The sequence below is a fragment of the Rhinolophus sinicus genome, chromosome 8 (assembly GCF_057876585.1).
Source record: "Rhinolophus sinicus isolate RSI-liver-muscle chromosome 8, RSI-T2T, whole genome shotgun sequence".
NCBI classification, from domain to species: domain Eukaryota; kingdom Metazoa; phylum Chordata; class Mammalia; order Chiroptera; family Rhinolophidae; genus Rhinolophus; species Rhinolophus sinicus.
The window spans coordinates 252,224-267,221 of record NC_142508.1 but is presented as its reverse complement, the minus strand read 5'-3'; the positions used below and the strand labels follow the sequence as shown (position 1 = coordinate 267,221).

At 42.8% G+C, this 14,998-nt stretch overlaps 1 protein-coding gene across 4 annotated transcripts in view; it reads right to left on the bottom strand.

The window, feature by feature from the left end:
* Positions 1-14,998, bottom strand: part of NCAPG2 (non-SMC condensin II complex subunit G2) — a 50,999-nt gene that overhangs the window by 25,416 nt on the left and 10,585 nt on the right. For all 4 annotated transcript variants that reach the window (XM_074315026.2, XM_074315025.2, XM_019742524.3 and 1 more), the window contains exons 7-13: positions 14,388-14,482; positions 13,276-13,345; positions 10,831-10,917; positions 8,470-8,565; positions 7,695-7,820; positions 4,445-4,624; positions 2,771-2,923 (exon numbers count right to left, since the gene is read on the bottom strand). In XM_074315026.2, the coding sequence (XP_074171127.2) occupies positions 2,771-2,923; positions 4,445-4,624; positions 7,695-7,820; positions 8,470-8,565; positions 10,831-10,917; positions 13,276-13,345; positions 14,388-14,482 (807 nt within the window). The remainder of the gene's footprint in view (positions 1-2,770; positions 2,924-4,444; positions 4,625-7,694; positions 7,821-8,469; positions 8,566-10,830; positions 10,918-13,275; positions 13,346-14,387; positions 14,483-14,998) is intronic.

The following is a 14,998-nucleotide window of genomic DNA, read 5'->3' as shown; positions in this document are numbered from 1 at the left end:
GACGATTCAGTTCCAATAACTACACCAGAATCTGCAACACTTCTACCGAGAAATTAGAATAAATCCTATTTTAAAAAGCACTGATGTATAAGGTTCCTAAGTATAAGGCTGTTTGTTGGGGGATTAATTATAATTAATTAGCACCATGCTCGATGCATAGTAAACTCTCAGATAAAAGCTATGATGATCAGTTTAATCATTTTAAAATTTTCTAAAACACCATAGCTTTTGGCCCATTAATGTGAAAACTGACTTAAAAAAGTTACAACAGTTTTGACATAGAACACTACAGTAGGCCCTCCATTTCCTACCTTGCAGACACAGAGGCATCACTCAGGAAGCCCCAGGGCCACTGTGACCAGGAGTCCGCAGCGGCACCCCCTCACACGGCACCCCCTCACACAGCACGCCCTCCTGCCCTCTCGGCTGCCTTGCCTCGATGACCACACGGCCTTCTCTGGCCTGCCTCACTGCTGCCAGATAACTGCATCCATCACAAGTGTCCTACTGCCTTCTGCTCAAAAGCATCAAAATTGTCTACTGCCTACGGAAAAGGGCCAAACTTCTAAGCAAGAAGTTCAAGACAAGAGGAAAACATCACAGAATAACAGAAAGAAAATAGATTTTCATAGTGAAATGTTCCAATCCTGTCTCAGTCACTTATCAGTTTTCTCATCTGTGTAAAGGGGGCACCATCACTGACATAGCTTTTTCTCAAGGACCTGGCTCTAACGAGCAATCCCTTTCCAGTATTTTCAATTGGATCTTTCTTATTGGCAAGTATTTTCATGTCATTCCAAACTTTGAAAAAAAGAGCCACACGCAACTCGATCTGAGTTTCCTGCCTCCCTCAGGCCCCACCTCTGCTCCTGTATCCCTTTTATTACCTATCATGTATCAGTCATCCTGTCAGGACCCTTTGAGAATAAAATGTGGCTCTGGCCCCTCTGAGCTTAGTCCTACCATGGCTTACACAGAAATAAAAAGACAGGATAACTCATTCCCTCTAAGGCTGGATGCAGGAGACCAACGACAGTGCTAACATCTCATGAGCACCGCGAGCACCACCGGCGTCTGACAGCAGCATGCTGCCCCGCCATTCCCACCCGGTGGGCCATCAGCCACCCCACATCCTGTTGTCTGCCTCTCCATATGGCCACCAAACTCTCACCTTGATTTTCAAAGATTCAGTGTGTGCCCCAAACAAACCTGTGCAGAGACCTCACCGTTAAACCACTCTGCCTTGCCAGTGCAGAGCTAAGGATTACGATAAAAGGAACATTTCACTGAAACATCAAACCCAAACTCCACAGGCACTTCTGTCCCTGTCTTCTCTCTCTCTCCCATTCTCTTGGGCCAACCCAGTAACAAACCCAAAACAAATGCTCTCTCCATTTCCTCACCAGCCATCACCTCAATGATCCTTTGCAAACAGATTTACAGTTCAAACACAAAACTAAGCCAAAAATTTCCCTTTCAGATTCAGAACTACAGTTTTAATAAGCTGTTATAACAAATTCAATTAAAATTGCAAATGGCTTTTTTGTTGAAATTGACAGCCTGATTCTAAACTTTACATGGAAATGCAAAGGACCTAAGCCAGTCAAAAAATACTGAAAGAAGAACCAGGCTGGAGGACTCACACGATCACACTGCCCGGAAAGCTGCCGCTATTTGGGCAGGGTGGGCCTGGTCGAGGGGAGGACAACAGATGAATGGGACAGAGCAAGTCCAGAAACAGACCACACAGTCTAGTGATCTTCGACCAAACTGCCAAGGCAGTGAGACTGCGGATGACACAGGTATTCATACTACGTAGATCACACAAAATACTTTTTATTTTTTTAACACACACAAAAAAATTCAGTTTGAAATTCAAAAAGTATAAAACAATACCTATCCTACGCAGTGATGAGGCCTCCCCAGAACCCCATGCCAGACATCCAATCCCCGTACACTCAGGCAGCTGTTACTAATCTCTTGCTTCTTTCCAGGGATATTTTATGCGTATCTGAGAAAATACATATCGTTATGCCCCATTATAAGTGGGTGGCACACTACACACGACCACATGTGTTGTCATGCTTCTGTCTCAGCAGTATTTCCACGTAAGCCCCTTCCTTTTCCAGTCACAGCCTTCTTTCATTGCACAAATGCACCACAGGTCTGTGCAGCTGACACTACACTGATGGCACATCAGCCTGTTCCCAAATCCTGTGCTGCGACGAAACTGCACTTTAAAGTAAATTTCAGAGAACTGCTGAGTGGAGGAAGACAACCCACAAATAATTATATGAAATAATAATGAAGTTAAGAATGTTATAACTAACATTTAGCCAAAAGCTGAAGAGAACTAGAGTTAAAGTAAAACAATGCCATGTACATTATAATAAAACAGGTATCTCCTGGCTTCCTTCTTTAAAATGCGGGGGAAAGGGGAAATATCATATTCAACATTTTTCTACGTAATATTTAAGTGCTTACTATGTACCAAGCATTTATATATTTCAACAAAAACTTCCATGTATATGATAAAAATTTAAGGTAGGTGCTGCTTACATTGTCTTTCAAAAAGAAAACACACATTCATGATATTTCTAGAAACTTCAATGAAAATCACAAAACAAAATTTTACGACAGTAACAATTGGTAAACTATACTGGACATCCAGTTAGTTTAAATGTGATTACTAAAACTCTTGCTTTGTCTTTTTGTTGATGAAAACTTATTTATTTTATGTCTTAAATAAGAAAAATCCTCTGTACCTTACCTTAGCAGCTCTCACAGCTTTAACCTTAAGCAGCATGTCCACAAAAGCCACTCTCACTTTCTCGGAATTATCATGGAGACTGTATCTTACTGCTGGCAAAAGCTGTTCTAATAACGGGTGGCTTAATTTGTTATCCAAAATTATCGGCAGACACTACAAGAAAGGAGAAAGATAACAGTTTAAAATTAGAACATAAAAGAAGTTCAGGTAAGAAAATATTCAGTTCCATTTTTATGAGAACTGCTAGTGAAATAAACATAACTGCAGAAAATAACACTTTTCTCAGTTTCATGCAAAAAGCTTTGAATGAACCTTTAATGAATTAGTAGTTTCAATGACTGATAATCAATTTATCCACTGTTTTATTCAAATAAGAGTAGAGCAGTTCTAAAAATGATGTCTCAATACTTTCTCTTAGTAAGTTTTAGGGGTTTTAGGGTAGAAAAGAAACACAGAACAGCCGGTGGGGTAGGCTCCAAAGCCAAGGTCCCAAAACCCTTTTACACACTTGTTCTCTGTACCTCCTGACTCGATTCCGCATGGAAACCAGAAGGCACAGGGCCCCCAAGTCTCTCCGATGTGCACCCCAGATGGATGGGGGAGCAACTTGCCATGAAACAAGCTCGGCCCAGGCTCCAAATTGTAGGAAGTTCTGATGCACTCTACCATCACTGCTTTCCAGTTATTAGGAAAACGGATTTTTTTTTAGGACCTTATATTTTAAAAATCATACTTAAATATTTACAGATGAGTTGTTGAAATGTCTGGAATTTGCTTCAAAGTAATCACGGGAGACAATGGGTAGGGCTACAGATGAAACTGTGTGACACTGGGTGAAGGGAGAGAGGGTGTTTTTGTAGGTTCTTATTAAAAGCACATAGAGTAGGGCCAGCCCGGTGACTTAGACAGCTGGAGCGCCATGCTCCTAACGCCGAAGGTCACCGGTTCAATTCCCACATGGACCAGTGAGCTGCGCCCTCTACAGCTAAGACTGTGAACAATGGCTCTCCCTGGAGCTGGGCTGCTGGTGTGAGTGGCCAGCAGCCACCGTGAGCTGCTGTGCTTCCATGGGCTGCTGTGTGCTGCCATAGGCTACCTAGTGCTGCTATGAGCGGCCGGTGGCCAGCTTGAGTGGCCAGCAGCCAGCGTGAGTGGCCAGCAGCCGGCGAGAGCTGCCATGAGCTGCTGTGAGCAGCCGAATGACGACTGGCGACCGACTGCCTCAGCCGGGGGAGCGCAGGCTCGTAACACCAGCATGGGCCAGGGAGCTGTGTCCTACACAACTAGACTGAGAAACAACAGCTTGAACTGGAGGAGGGAGGTGGGGGGGGTGAGAGGAGAGGCAGAAGAAAGGGGAGGAAAAAAAAAACACAGAGTATACCAGAAAAGTCAATGTTAAATGTGCAATAATTAAAAAAAAAATTTTAAGTACATACAGCTCCTAGTCTAAAGTTCTGTGCCCTCCCACAGACAAAACACTATTTCCAGTAGACATTTTTTATGGAAAACACTTTTAATTTGGTTTACAAAACCTTACTTTGGATATACAACAAAAGTGTCAATAGTGCTTTATCTATGTAAAATTATGGGTGATTTTTAAGTTTTTCTTCCTCTGCATTTTCTAACTATTATTCTACAGTAACAAAATACTGCTCATGTAATTTCACATCTTACCTTAAAGACCGAGCAGCGCACATCAGCCGAGCTTGTGTCAAACGCCAGCTCCCCAGTGACTTTCTTGAGGAGATCAATGAGAATGGTCGCAGGCATCATTTCCCAGTACTTGGAAGTTATTTTGCAAACACCAAGTATCCCTGTAGAACGGACCATCGGATAAGGGTCTTCTAAAAGGCTCTATAAGTAGGAGGGGAAAAGGCTTCAAAACCTTCAATCAGCTCCCTTTTATCAAGATCTGCTTTACATATCAGCACTTTGGACATTCACAACTGAACAGACACTTCAAGTTATAGAAACACTGGTCATGCACAGCCTCATGATCTTAGGTCATTATCATTCCCAGCTGAGTATTTCAGGAGGACAATCCAGATACATGCGGTGGCCTATCTGCCAATCCCACCCAGAGGACGCTGCAGACAGACGGCAGGCCCTCCAGCACCGGCTACACCAGTCAGTGGGCTGTGCAGAGACACTGTCTTGAATTCCCAAAGTTCTGAAATGCACTAGGGCCAGAATAAAGATTCTACTTGTGATGACTTAATTCAGACAACCGTCGTCAGTGGTTGGGTAGTAAAACAAAAGGAAACAAGATGCTGTGTTCTCCTGAGGGAAGAACACAACAGCACCACAGATACTCAAACACAACAAACAAAACCGCACAAAAATGAGACTCTCCTCACCTGTCCATTTAACTACCAATTTAGAGGAAAATACAAAGGGCAGAGGGACACATTCATGATGCTGCAGGTTCTGTAAAACCCAGACTGTAGGAAACAAAAGAATAACTTGGCTTCTTCAACAACAAAAATAGCAAGAAAAAAAGAGAGGGCGAAGACACTGCTGGGGAGGGAACTGATAGTCCTAGAGACGTAAACAACACACCGGCCAATCATAACATACGGCTCTCATTTACAGAGTCACACAAAACTGGAAAAAGTGTCATTGAAATGTCACTGAAAAACAATGACTGGATTTTGATGACACTAAGGAATCATTATTTGTCTTCTTTTAGTTGTGACAACAGTAATGCTTATGCTAAAAAAAAAAAAAAAAAGTCCCTATCTTTCAGCAATACCTACTAAACTGTTCTGAGCTGATCTGCTTCAAAACGAGGGAAGAAGAAATGGATTAGGCCTGGCCCCTAACTACTGAGACTGTTATGGGTACACAGGGTTCAAACACTAGGCTCTCTAGTTACTACACGTGTGAAAGTTTCTATCATAGAACTTTAAAATCAAAATAATTCTTACTCCATAATTAGAAAAAAGGGGGGCAAGGCTTCAAGTTAGGGCGAATAAGCACTTCCTTCCTCTCTCTTCTCTAAATTCTCACCAATATGACAAATAAGATAATAGGGATAGCGAAACCAGGAATAAAAAGACTGCAGGATTTCTGTGAGAAAGAAAATGAAAAGGACAGATTCATTGAGACAGAAAGGAGCAGCAAAGGTCACTCCATAGGAGTGACCTGGACACTCCTATGTCCCACCTGCACAGAGCTCAGGCCACCCCAAACCCTGGGTCAGGACTACAGGTGATATAACGGCTGCAAACAACTCTATGGACACAGGTGGGCGGTCTGGAGTAAGCATTTGCCCCCAGAATGAATAAGCTGCTGGAAAGAGTTCTCAAAATAGGCATCGGGGGGTGCGGCAAAGAAGAGCCAGCAATAACCCCAAACCTCCACACAGGGAAAAAGAGGAGATGGTGCCACCAGGAGGAGAGGCTCCGCCCACCTGGCAACTGTGAGGTCACCAGCGGCCTCCTCACTCACAGAACCTAAGGGGAATCCCACCTGCCGACAAGCTCTGTCCACTACTCACAGCACGACCGCTTCCCATGCTAGACGAAGCCAGCAGAAGACCCAACTCTGCACGGTCAGACAAGAGTCCGTGCTAATGACCCAACCAAGCCACCCTCATCCACAATAAGAATGAAAAGTGAACATGACAGGCCACTTGAGAAAAAACAAAAGCAAGAGAAACAGATGCAAAAAACAAAACAAAAAAAGAGAACTTTAGGAATTGAGGTCCTGTCTTTAGAATTCACAGGCTTCATAGCTTTTGTTTTGTATGAATTACTTTCAATATTCTTCTTCAAAAATGTGTTCTGGATAATCACCTTGTAACCACACAGACTCACATGACTTCAGGCTCACATCTGTGTTTCCAACGAATCACACTGTCACCAGATAGTCACTAAAAGTGACGGCACCTCACTTGTCATGCTTTTTCTACAAGAACCTCTGTGAGTCTCGACAACTACAGACACTCATGGGAGCCTCATGCTCTTATCTTCAAAGTCTCCACATTACTCAAGTTTGAGAAATGCTAACAGAGCCAAAAGCAGAAGAGAGCAGTTGAGGCACAGGGAGGACAGGGAGCAATCACTGCCCTATTTGTTGGATTGGCTCCTTCACGGGGCCTCATAAAAGACTCAGTCCTTTATACTATCATTTCAACTCTCTGCACGTCCAAGGTGTTTCATCCTCAGTCAGAAAACAAAGAGAAGGAAGGGTTTTAGGAGAGCCATGGTACCACCACTATCATGGCGTTTTTGCTATCACTACCTACAATTGTATTCCAGTAACGAGGAGGACAAACAGTACTCTTTAGCTTGTGTTAGGAAACGCGGCAAAGGGAACGTGGAGGAATAAGCAGAGGGTATCACTTTAGCAAGAGTAAGAGGATCGCAGTACCCCTGGCAAATAAATGTCGCATCTAGTGTTCTAACGTCTCACCTGAAAATTCAGGCATCTGAGAAAAACAATTGCTACAGGTGTTATTTGGAGTGGAGGCCTGCCATAAAACACAGCCAGTCCTCCAGTTTGGTCACTCATCCCACCCACACCTTTTCGGGAGGCAGTGTCAGCATCCCCAACTCACGGAAAAAGATAGAGAAAAGTGAATTCCCAGAGCGACACAGCTGTCAAGTGAGAGGTGGAACCAAGCCTGGGCATCATAACCTCTCCGCTGGGGAGACAAGAATACACCTAAAACATTTAAAACCGTATCAAGTAATGAATGAGATGTTCCAAAGGAGATGAAGAGGACGAGAAAAGACCCTTCGGTCCACAGCGCTGCGGAAGGCCCCAGGGAGAGAAGGAATTCCCTTGAAGAATGTCAAGTTCTGGAAAGCTTGCCATGTTGGGGGTGCAGGGCACAGGCAGATACAGGGGACAGCCAGGACACACGCCAGGCCTGGGCAGAGCTGAAGCCGTAAAGAGCTCGACCACAGGAAATACGTACATACAGTTCTTCAAACTGCCTCTGAATTTCACTGTCCATTTCAACAGCGTTCAAGTGTGGATCCCTGACGGGAAACGCCTCAACAAACAACAGTGCAGCATTTGACCGGACTTCAGAGTTTCTGGCCTGGAATAATGAAAATAGAGTGTCTCAGGATCCAAAGAGATGACATTCCAGGGCTTCAGTGCAGAGTTCCTAGAGTATAGCTCCTAGGATCTCAACAAAGACTTATTTACGGATTAAAGACAATCGTAACATTTATGCTGACCACACTGTGAGACCTGCCCTAACTTAAGCCTCTCAGTTCGGTGCCAACAGATCCAAAAGATGTTTCCTTGCGTCAAAACCCGCCTTGTGTCATGAAGACACAGTGACCATTATACCCCAGTCCCGACACCAGGTACCTGTGTTGAAAACCACTCGTGTTCATTTGAACGCTCACTGCTGTCATCCTGGCTCCGTCACCAGCAGAGGGCCTGAGGCCCCAGGAGGGCCCAGCCAGCTCTGCAGAACCCCCCACACCTGTTGGCTTAGTTAGCGTGACGACTCCCCTTCCAACTGTGTAGTCAGCACTAAACCAGCTCAGATCCCCAGTTTAAAATATACTTGAGTAATGCTTCTAACGAGAGAATAAAATAATCCTCCCAAAATTTCACAAAGTTCCCAGCCAGCAGTCCTGTTTTTACTGTCTTATTACAATTTTGAATTACAATGTGCTGAACTCAAAAGCATCACCAGTACATTCTAAGTACGACAGACGGTTTAACATGTACACCTTTAGTCCTCTCCAAAGGATGGGCTTGTATAATCTGTAAAGCATCTCTTCTACTCCCTGCCGAACTCTCTTTTGACAGTGGAAATAACTCAGCACCTAAGAGCCAAAAAAAGAGAGCAAAGGTAATGTTTTAGAAAAGCATCTGAGAGCCTACTTGAAAAAAACCCACAGGGAGAGCAGGTTCTCTCCACCTTAACAGGCACTGGTGCTTCAATCGGGACAATTCTTTCCCAGGAGAACTACAGTGGGTAGGTGTGTTGACAGCACTGAATGTGGTTAGTCACGTGAAAGAAAGCATGAAAAAATACAGAGCAGTGACCTTGGGCTCTAAAAAGGTTTGTGCTGTAGCTCCTGCTGTCCTACCACCAGCCACATGACCCATGACCTCCAGGGGAAATGGGAAAGGAGTCCAGCTAAGTGGTTTCTATAAGCCATTCAGGTTCTCAAATGCCGGTGATGAGTCTGGTCCTAAGAGCCTGTAACGGACCATCCAGAACAGACAGACCGAGCGCAAAAGGACTGTTGCTGCCGAGTGATCCCTCACTGCACGAGCTTCATTTAGACACAAAGTGCCTACAAAACGTCCCAGCCAGAATCTTCCTGCAACTCTTCATAGACTTGTGTCCCCAGCAACAACCAATTTTGCCTTACTTCCTTATTTAGCAAGCAACTCCAGGAGCTAAACTTATTAGTGAAAAATGGGGAAAAAAATTAAACAGGTTATAAAACAACTTACCTACTTTAAATGAACTAGAATCAACTGTACCCTAAAAGAACTACAATCTGGGGATTATTTTTTTGATTGTTAATTCTTTATTTAGGAATTTTGATTGATTTTGGTAACTGATAATAGTCCACAGTTTGTTTTTGTGTACAAATATATCAAGTTTTGATGTCAAGGTATACTTGCTTCATAGAAAGATTTTTAAACAGCTTTATTAAGATAATTCACATCCCATAAAAGTCACTCTTATAAAGTGTATATAATTCAGTAGGTTTTAGTAGATTCACAGAGTTGTGCAACCATTACTATTACCTAATTTTAGAAGATTTCCATCAACAATATGGGGATTTTTACTTTCAAATGACTTCTGAAGCATTTCCTGAAGCTTCTTTCAACATAACAATTAATTTACCATATAAATATGATTGATGTTTATCCAAAAAAGGATTTGAGGCAGAAGCTATAATATGTCGCTCTGAGCAGTGATAACAATTACTTAAGAGTTCAGGAGTACATTTCATTTGAAAAGTGAAAGCCAATATTCTTCCTTTTAATTCTCTCTGTGCATTTTCCCACAAATTTACCAAACAGTGACTTCTATACTTATACTATCTTAATTGCTCACACTACCACAGCAGAAAAATCAGATACAAAACAAGTATCTAGTCACTTGTACCAAGAGTGAAGCAACTATGTCACAAACCTATAGTTTAACATGATGCTGTTCTTTACAACTAACTAGAATAAGAAACAGCAAACCCGGCATGTGAGATAAATGCCCCAACAGACTAGGACTTCAGGAATCCACACTGGGCCTGGGACTCGGGGGAGGGAGTGTAGTTATCTCTGGGCTCTTCATCGTTGGGTAGCTCAAACTAAATCATTGATAACATAAAGAAACGTTTTCTTATCCAGTCAAGCTTCATTGGAATATTTACATTCTACAAATAACTGTAATTTCACTACTCAAAAAAGTAAAGAGGGAGCCTTTATCCTACTTAGCTTCTTGACACATTGTTGCCAAAACTGACAGCAAGCGAACAAGGCATCACCCAGATGGTCTCTGGACACTGACAGAGGGGACCTTCCAGCTCCTCCTGCCAGGATCATTATGTTTGTTTATCAGACACCTATCAGTGTGATGATAGCACTAGTAACAAAACCTTATTCAGTCAGGCCATTTACAATATGAGGATAAAATTCGTATCTAAATTCTGAGGTTACCTTTTAAAAACAAAATCTTAGAGAAACTAAGGAAACATTACTCTACTTGGTTTGCAGAATACCAAAATGGAAATTTACCGTATGAACGTAAATAATAAAAATAATCTCAAATATCATTTTTCTTGAAAAAAGTGGTAGTAGCGGTTAGAAAGTGATGACTGGACATTCTTATGTCAAAGAATTTAAGTAAAGTGGTTAAAATAAAGTTCTAATGTCTTAACAGTATACCTTCCTTTCCTAGTTAAAATTCTGGTGGCAGGACAGAACTGCCAGACACCAAATATCGAGATTCTGAGAATCCCTATAACTGGCGCCATGAAAGCTTTACTGAATTTTTAAAGTTAACAAAAACATTATCCACAAGCCAAAGATGAGACATGGTTTTCAGGGCGCATGGTGAAGGCCACACTCACCTCTCGCACTTTGGGGTGCACTGGGGACCTCCGCGGCAGGTGAATCCCGTGGTGCATAAAGTCCTGGATGCAGTCATTCTCGATTGCCTGGAACAAGAAGCAGAGACCAGTGCTTGGTGTGCGCGTCCCGACAGATGGCGGGTCAGCAGTCTGAGGACAGGAGCCTGATCTGTTCATCTTCTACCGTATTTCACGAGGGAGACACCTGGATCCTTTCATCATTGCTCTGCTAGTGTGAGTGGGCACCTGAGCTTTCCTTTCATTTGCACATACCAGAGAACACTCAGCTTCTTCTATCTTATTTGATGAGAGAGCAACGTGTGCTAACTGGCAGAGGCTGGGGCAAGCCAGACAGGGCTCAGAGCTCGTAGGAAGCTGGGAGGCCGGTCTGAGTCGTCATCACCTCCGAAGGCTGGGTCTCCCCAGAACTGACCTGACACTGAACCACCTCGCAGGTGGGGGACAGAGTCCAAATCAACTGGCAGGAAATCTGTCATGGCCCCCACTGGGAGGGGTGGGGTTTGGGAAGCTGGTCCTCAGGCCAGGAGCAGCCCAAACCCCAGCGGGTAGTATGGCCTGCTGTCCTGCACTTGGCACCACACCCACATGCCACGATTTGCTTTCCTTTTGGGAAGGACGTAGGGAGAGCACTCCCTAATATCAACCTCTTCTCCCTGCTGTGCTGTTACTCCCTCACCACCTGTGGAGGACAACAGCCATGGCTCTGGTCAGGAAGCATGAGATTCGCGGCACTACCTGCGAAGTCCTTGTGCCACAAACACTCCAGCTTTAGGGCCACCCACCAGAATATGGACATTCCACAGGACAACTGACCAGTGTCTTCAACACCAGCAGCATAGATTTTTAAAACATGGGGGTGGGGGGACGCGGATGCTCTAAGAGTTTCAAACGGCAAACAGGCAAATGCCATTGGGAGACTTGCTGGATCCTGATTCAAAAAAAACCCCGTAAGGACATTTTTGAAACAAAGCTGAGAAATTTCAATATGGCTTAATTATTTTTAAAAATGCCCAGGAATTGCTAATTGTGTTACACACGTCTGGCATTGTAGCCGTGTTTCTGACATGCACACTGACGCACATAGAGATGAGATGGCACATCTGGAATTTGCTTGAAAAACTTGGAGAAAGAGGGAGAAGGGGGGAAACTGAGAAGTATAACTGCTACTACTAACTTGGCACACATGTAGTCAGATAATTAAGTTTTTAATTATAAGCTCCTACTTTTCTAACCACTATTGGAGGAAAGGGGGACAAATATTCCTTCCTGTGAACAAGTTTCACACAGTAAGAAAACAATGCAAACACATGCATAAGGTTGTCCTGGTTTGCCCGCCCCCCACCCCCAAATTATAGTGTAAAACTATTCTAGAAGTTGTCAGCAGGGGAGTAAGGCATAATCTTTTGTTCTCTAGAAGTAGAGGTCAGTGAGGACGCCGGTCATATAAAGCAAGCTTACGCTTGGCAGGACAGCAGAGTGGACAGAAATAAACTCCAAACATCAGGTAACCTCCCCGTCTGCCTGCAAACCTCCTCCCTCCCATACACACCAGTTCAGGGCATGCTCCCCACTCAGGAAAGACCCCTTTTGACTTAAAAATAAAAATTTTACTCTCAGCTGGAAAGAAAACACATTTGAGAACCTGGTATGAGAAAAAACATAAGGGATATCAGACAAAGACACTTCCTTTTGATTTTCTTCCAAAAGGGCCTTGAATATTTAATTGTGATTGTGAGTTACGTAGCCATATCGTCATAATATCGGAATTACACAGTCACTGAAGGTTAGCCACATTCAAAACAGCTGTCTTTAAATCTTAAGAAAAATGCAACTAAAAGAAGTGGCTTGAAGTTCCAAGCAGCTCTGTCCAACAGAAACAGGAGGTGAGCCACAAACACAATTTTAAGTTCTCTAATGGCCACATTAAAAACAGGGGAAAAAAAGGCAAAGTTATTTTAATAATATACTTTGTTTAGCCCAATATATCCAAAACAGTATCATTTCAACATGCAATTGATATTTTTAAAAAATACTTATGAGTTATTTTATATTCTTTCCCCATACTAGGTCTTCAAAATCTGGTATGCTATTTACATTTACAGCACATCTCAATTCAGACTGACCACATTTCAAAGGCCCGTTAGCCACTCATGGCTGGACAGACAGGTCCAGAGCTACCAAAGTGACAGGTACGAAATCTCACGTTGACTCTGACTGCACCTCTCAGTGAGTGACAGAAACTTGGGGCTGTGATCAAGTTCCAAAATGAGTGTGAATGAGAGCGAAGACTGTGTCACATAGAGTCTCAGGATTTGGCTTGATTTTGACAGAAGACATCAACATAAGTTTTACGTTACCCTGCTATGACTACTTATTTAGTAACGAGAATATAATAAGTGTTAGCATTTAATAAAATGAAAATACCTCCAAGATTTTCCCTGAAGCCTTTCTCCAAGCTCTGAAATAAATTTCTGCAATGTGTACCACCAAAGATCTATTTAAAAAAATTTTTTAAATGTTAATACACATTCAAAGAATTATACTTTTAATATGTATCATTTCAGGTACTCTCCTATCTTAGGGAAGAAGAAATTGAGACTAGCGCTTTGCAAAGTAACCACAGAGATTTGTTAGCAGAAAGTAGACAAAGGAAAGTTTGGAGAAGTGGAGGTGAAATGTCAAACTATTTTCTTCCTTCTCAGTTCTGGTCCCCTAGCACTTTACTATTTTCTGTGACACTATGAGAACATAAGCTCAAAACCAAATTCTTAAAAACATTTAAATATAAATAAAATTTTCAAAATCTCCAGGTTGCTAATTCCCTAAAATGACAGTTGCTTTTAGAATCAGTTAGGACTCTATTGGTTCAACCCAAATATTCTGCAAATGAGGAAACAAGAGAATGCATCTTATAAACAGCAGGAGCTTTGCGATTAGAGATTCTGAATCGAATCCCAACTCAACATTTACACAGCTGCCTGACTGAGGGAAAAGCAGCAACCAAGCCCAGGTCAGGAGTTTAAGGACTCGATTTTCAAATGCCAACTAAGTCCTAGGCCCCTGGGCACAGAGAACGTTCCCACGAGGGCCCGACCCCAGGCAGGGCCTCAGTGAGTCCCGGGAGGGGTGAGTCCTGTGCGTCTCTGCACTCCCTGCAGGGCCCTTCCCACCAAAGCCCACAGCTCAGGCCCCAGCAGATCAGAAAGCAGACATGACGTCCAAATGGCATCACGAGTGCCAGTGACATGGCTTTACTGTCACTGAGGCCGAGAGTTAACTGGGAAATAATGTCAGTATTTAAAGAACTACCACAAATTAAAATCTCAACTTCAATACTATTACTGAAAAAGAATGATTTCCTACAGCAGGAAAAAAAACTATCCCGTATACAACAGACCATAATAAATAACACAATTTAAGAGCTAATTTCTAAAGGTTCTGATACATCAATATAACTTTCTTAAAAGTCAGGTCAAATAGACTCTTTCAAGTCCAGATTAAGACAGCACAAAATAGTAATTATCTTCAATACTTACTTTTGTAATCCCTGTAACTGGTTTTTAATGGTCCCGTGGATCATTTTAATAAAATTTACATTCCAGTTGAACAGAGAACTAAGAAATCTTCTTCCCTATAAGTTAAAAAAATAGGATATGATAAAATTGCAACCAAATAAAAAGTTCCCAGTAACTAACACACAATTCTTTGGATGTTTAATCACGCTGACGTTGGCTATTCCCAGTGAAGGAAGTCTCCACAATCCTCACTCAGACTCCACAGACGAAGTCCGCTCCGTGTGGGGACAGCAGGGCAGCAGGAAGAGGGCGGGTGCCTCCCCGTTTGAGCGTGCAGATGCAGACACCACTGAGTGCCTTCCCTGCTGGACCACAGGGTGACACAAACAGGCAGTTCCCACACTGCCCAGCAGGTAAGTTAAATGGCCCATCATCATTTCATTCTGTCATGGAAATCCATCCACATAACCGAAAACCAAGGAATGCTTGAAATCTCGCATTTTGGGGTGGGATTGGAATTGAACATCAGTTCATTTCATCTTTTATAAATGAGAAAACTGAGGCCTTGTACAGTTAAGAAGCGAAGTCGTTGCCAAGATAGAATTTTCAAATACATACAGTCCCCAAATTAT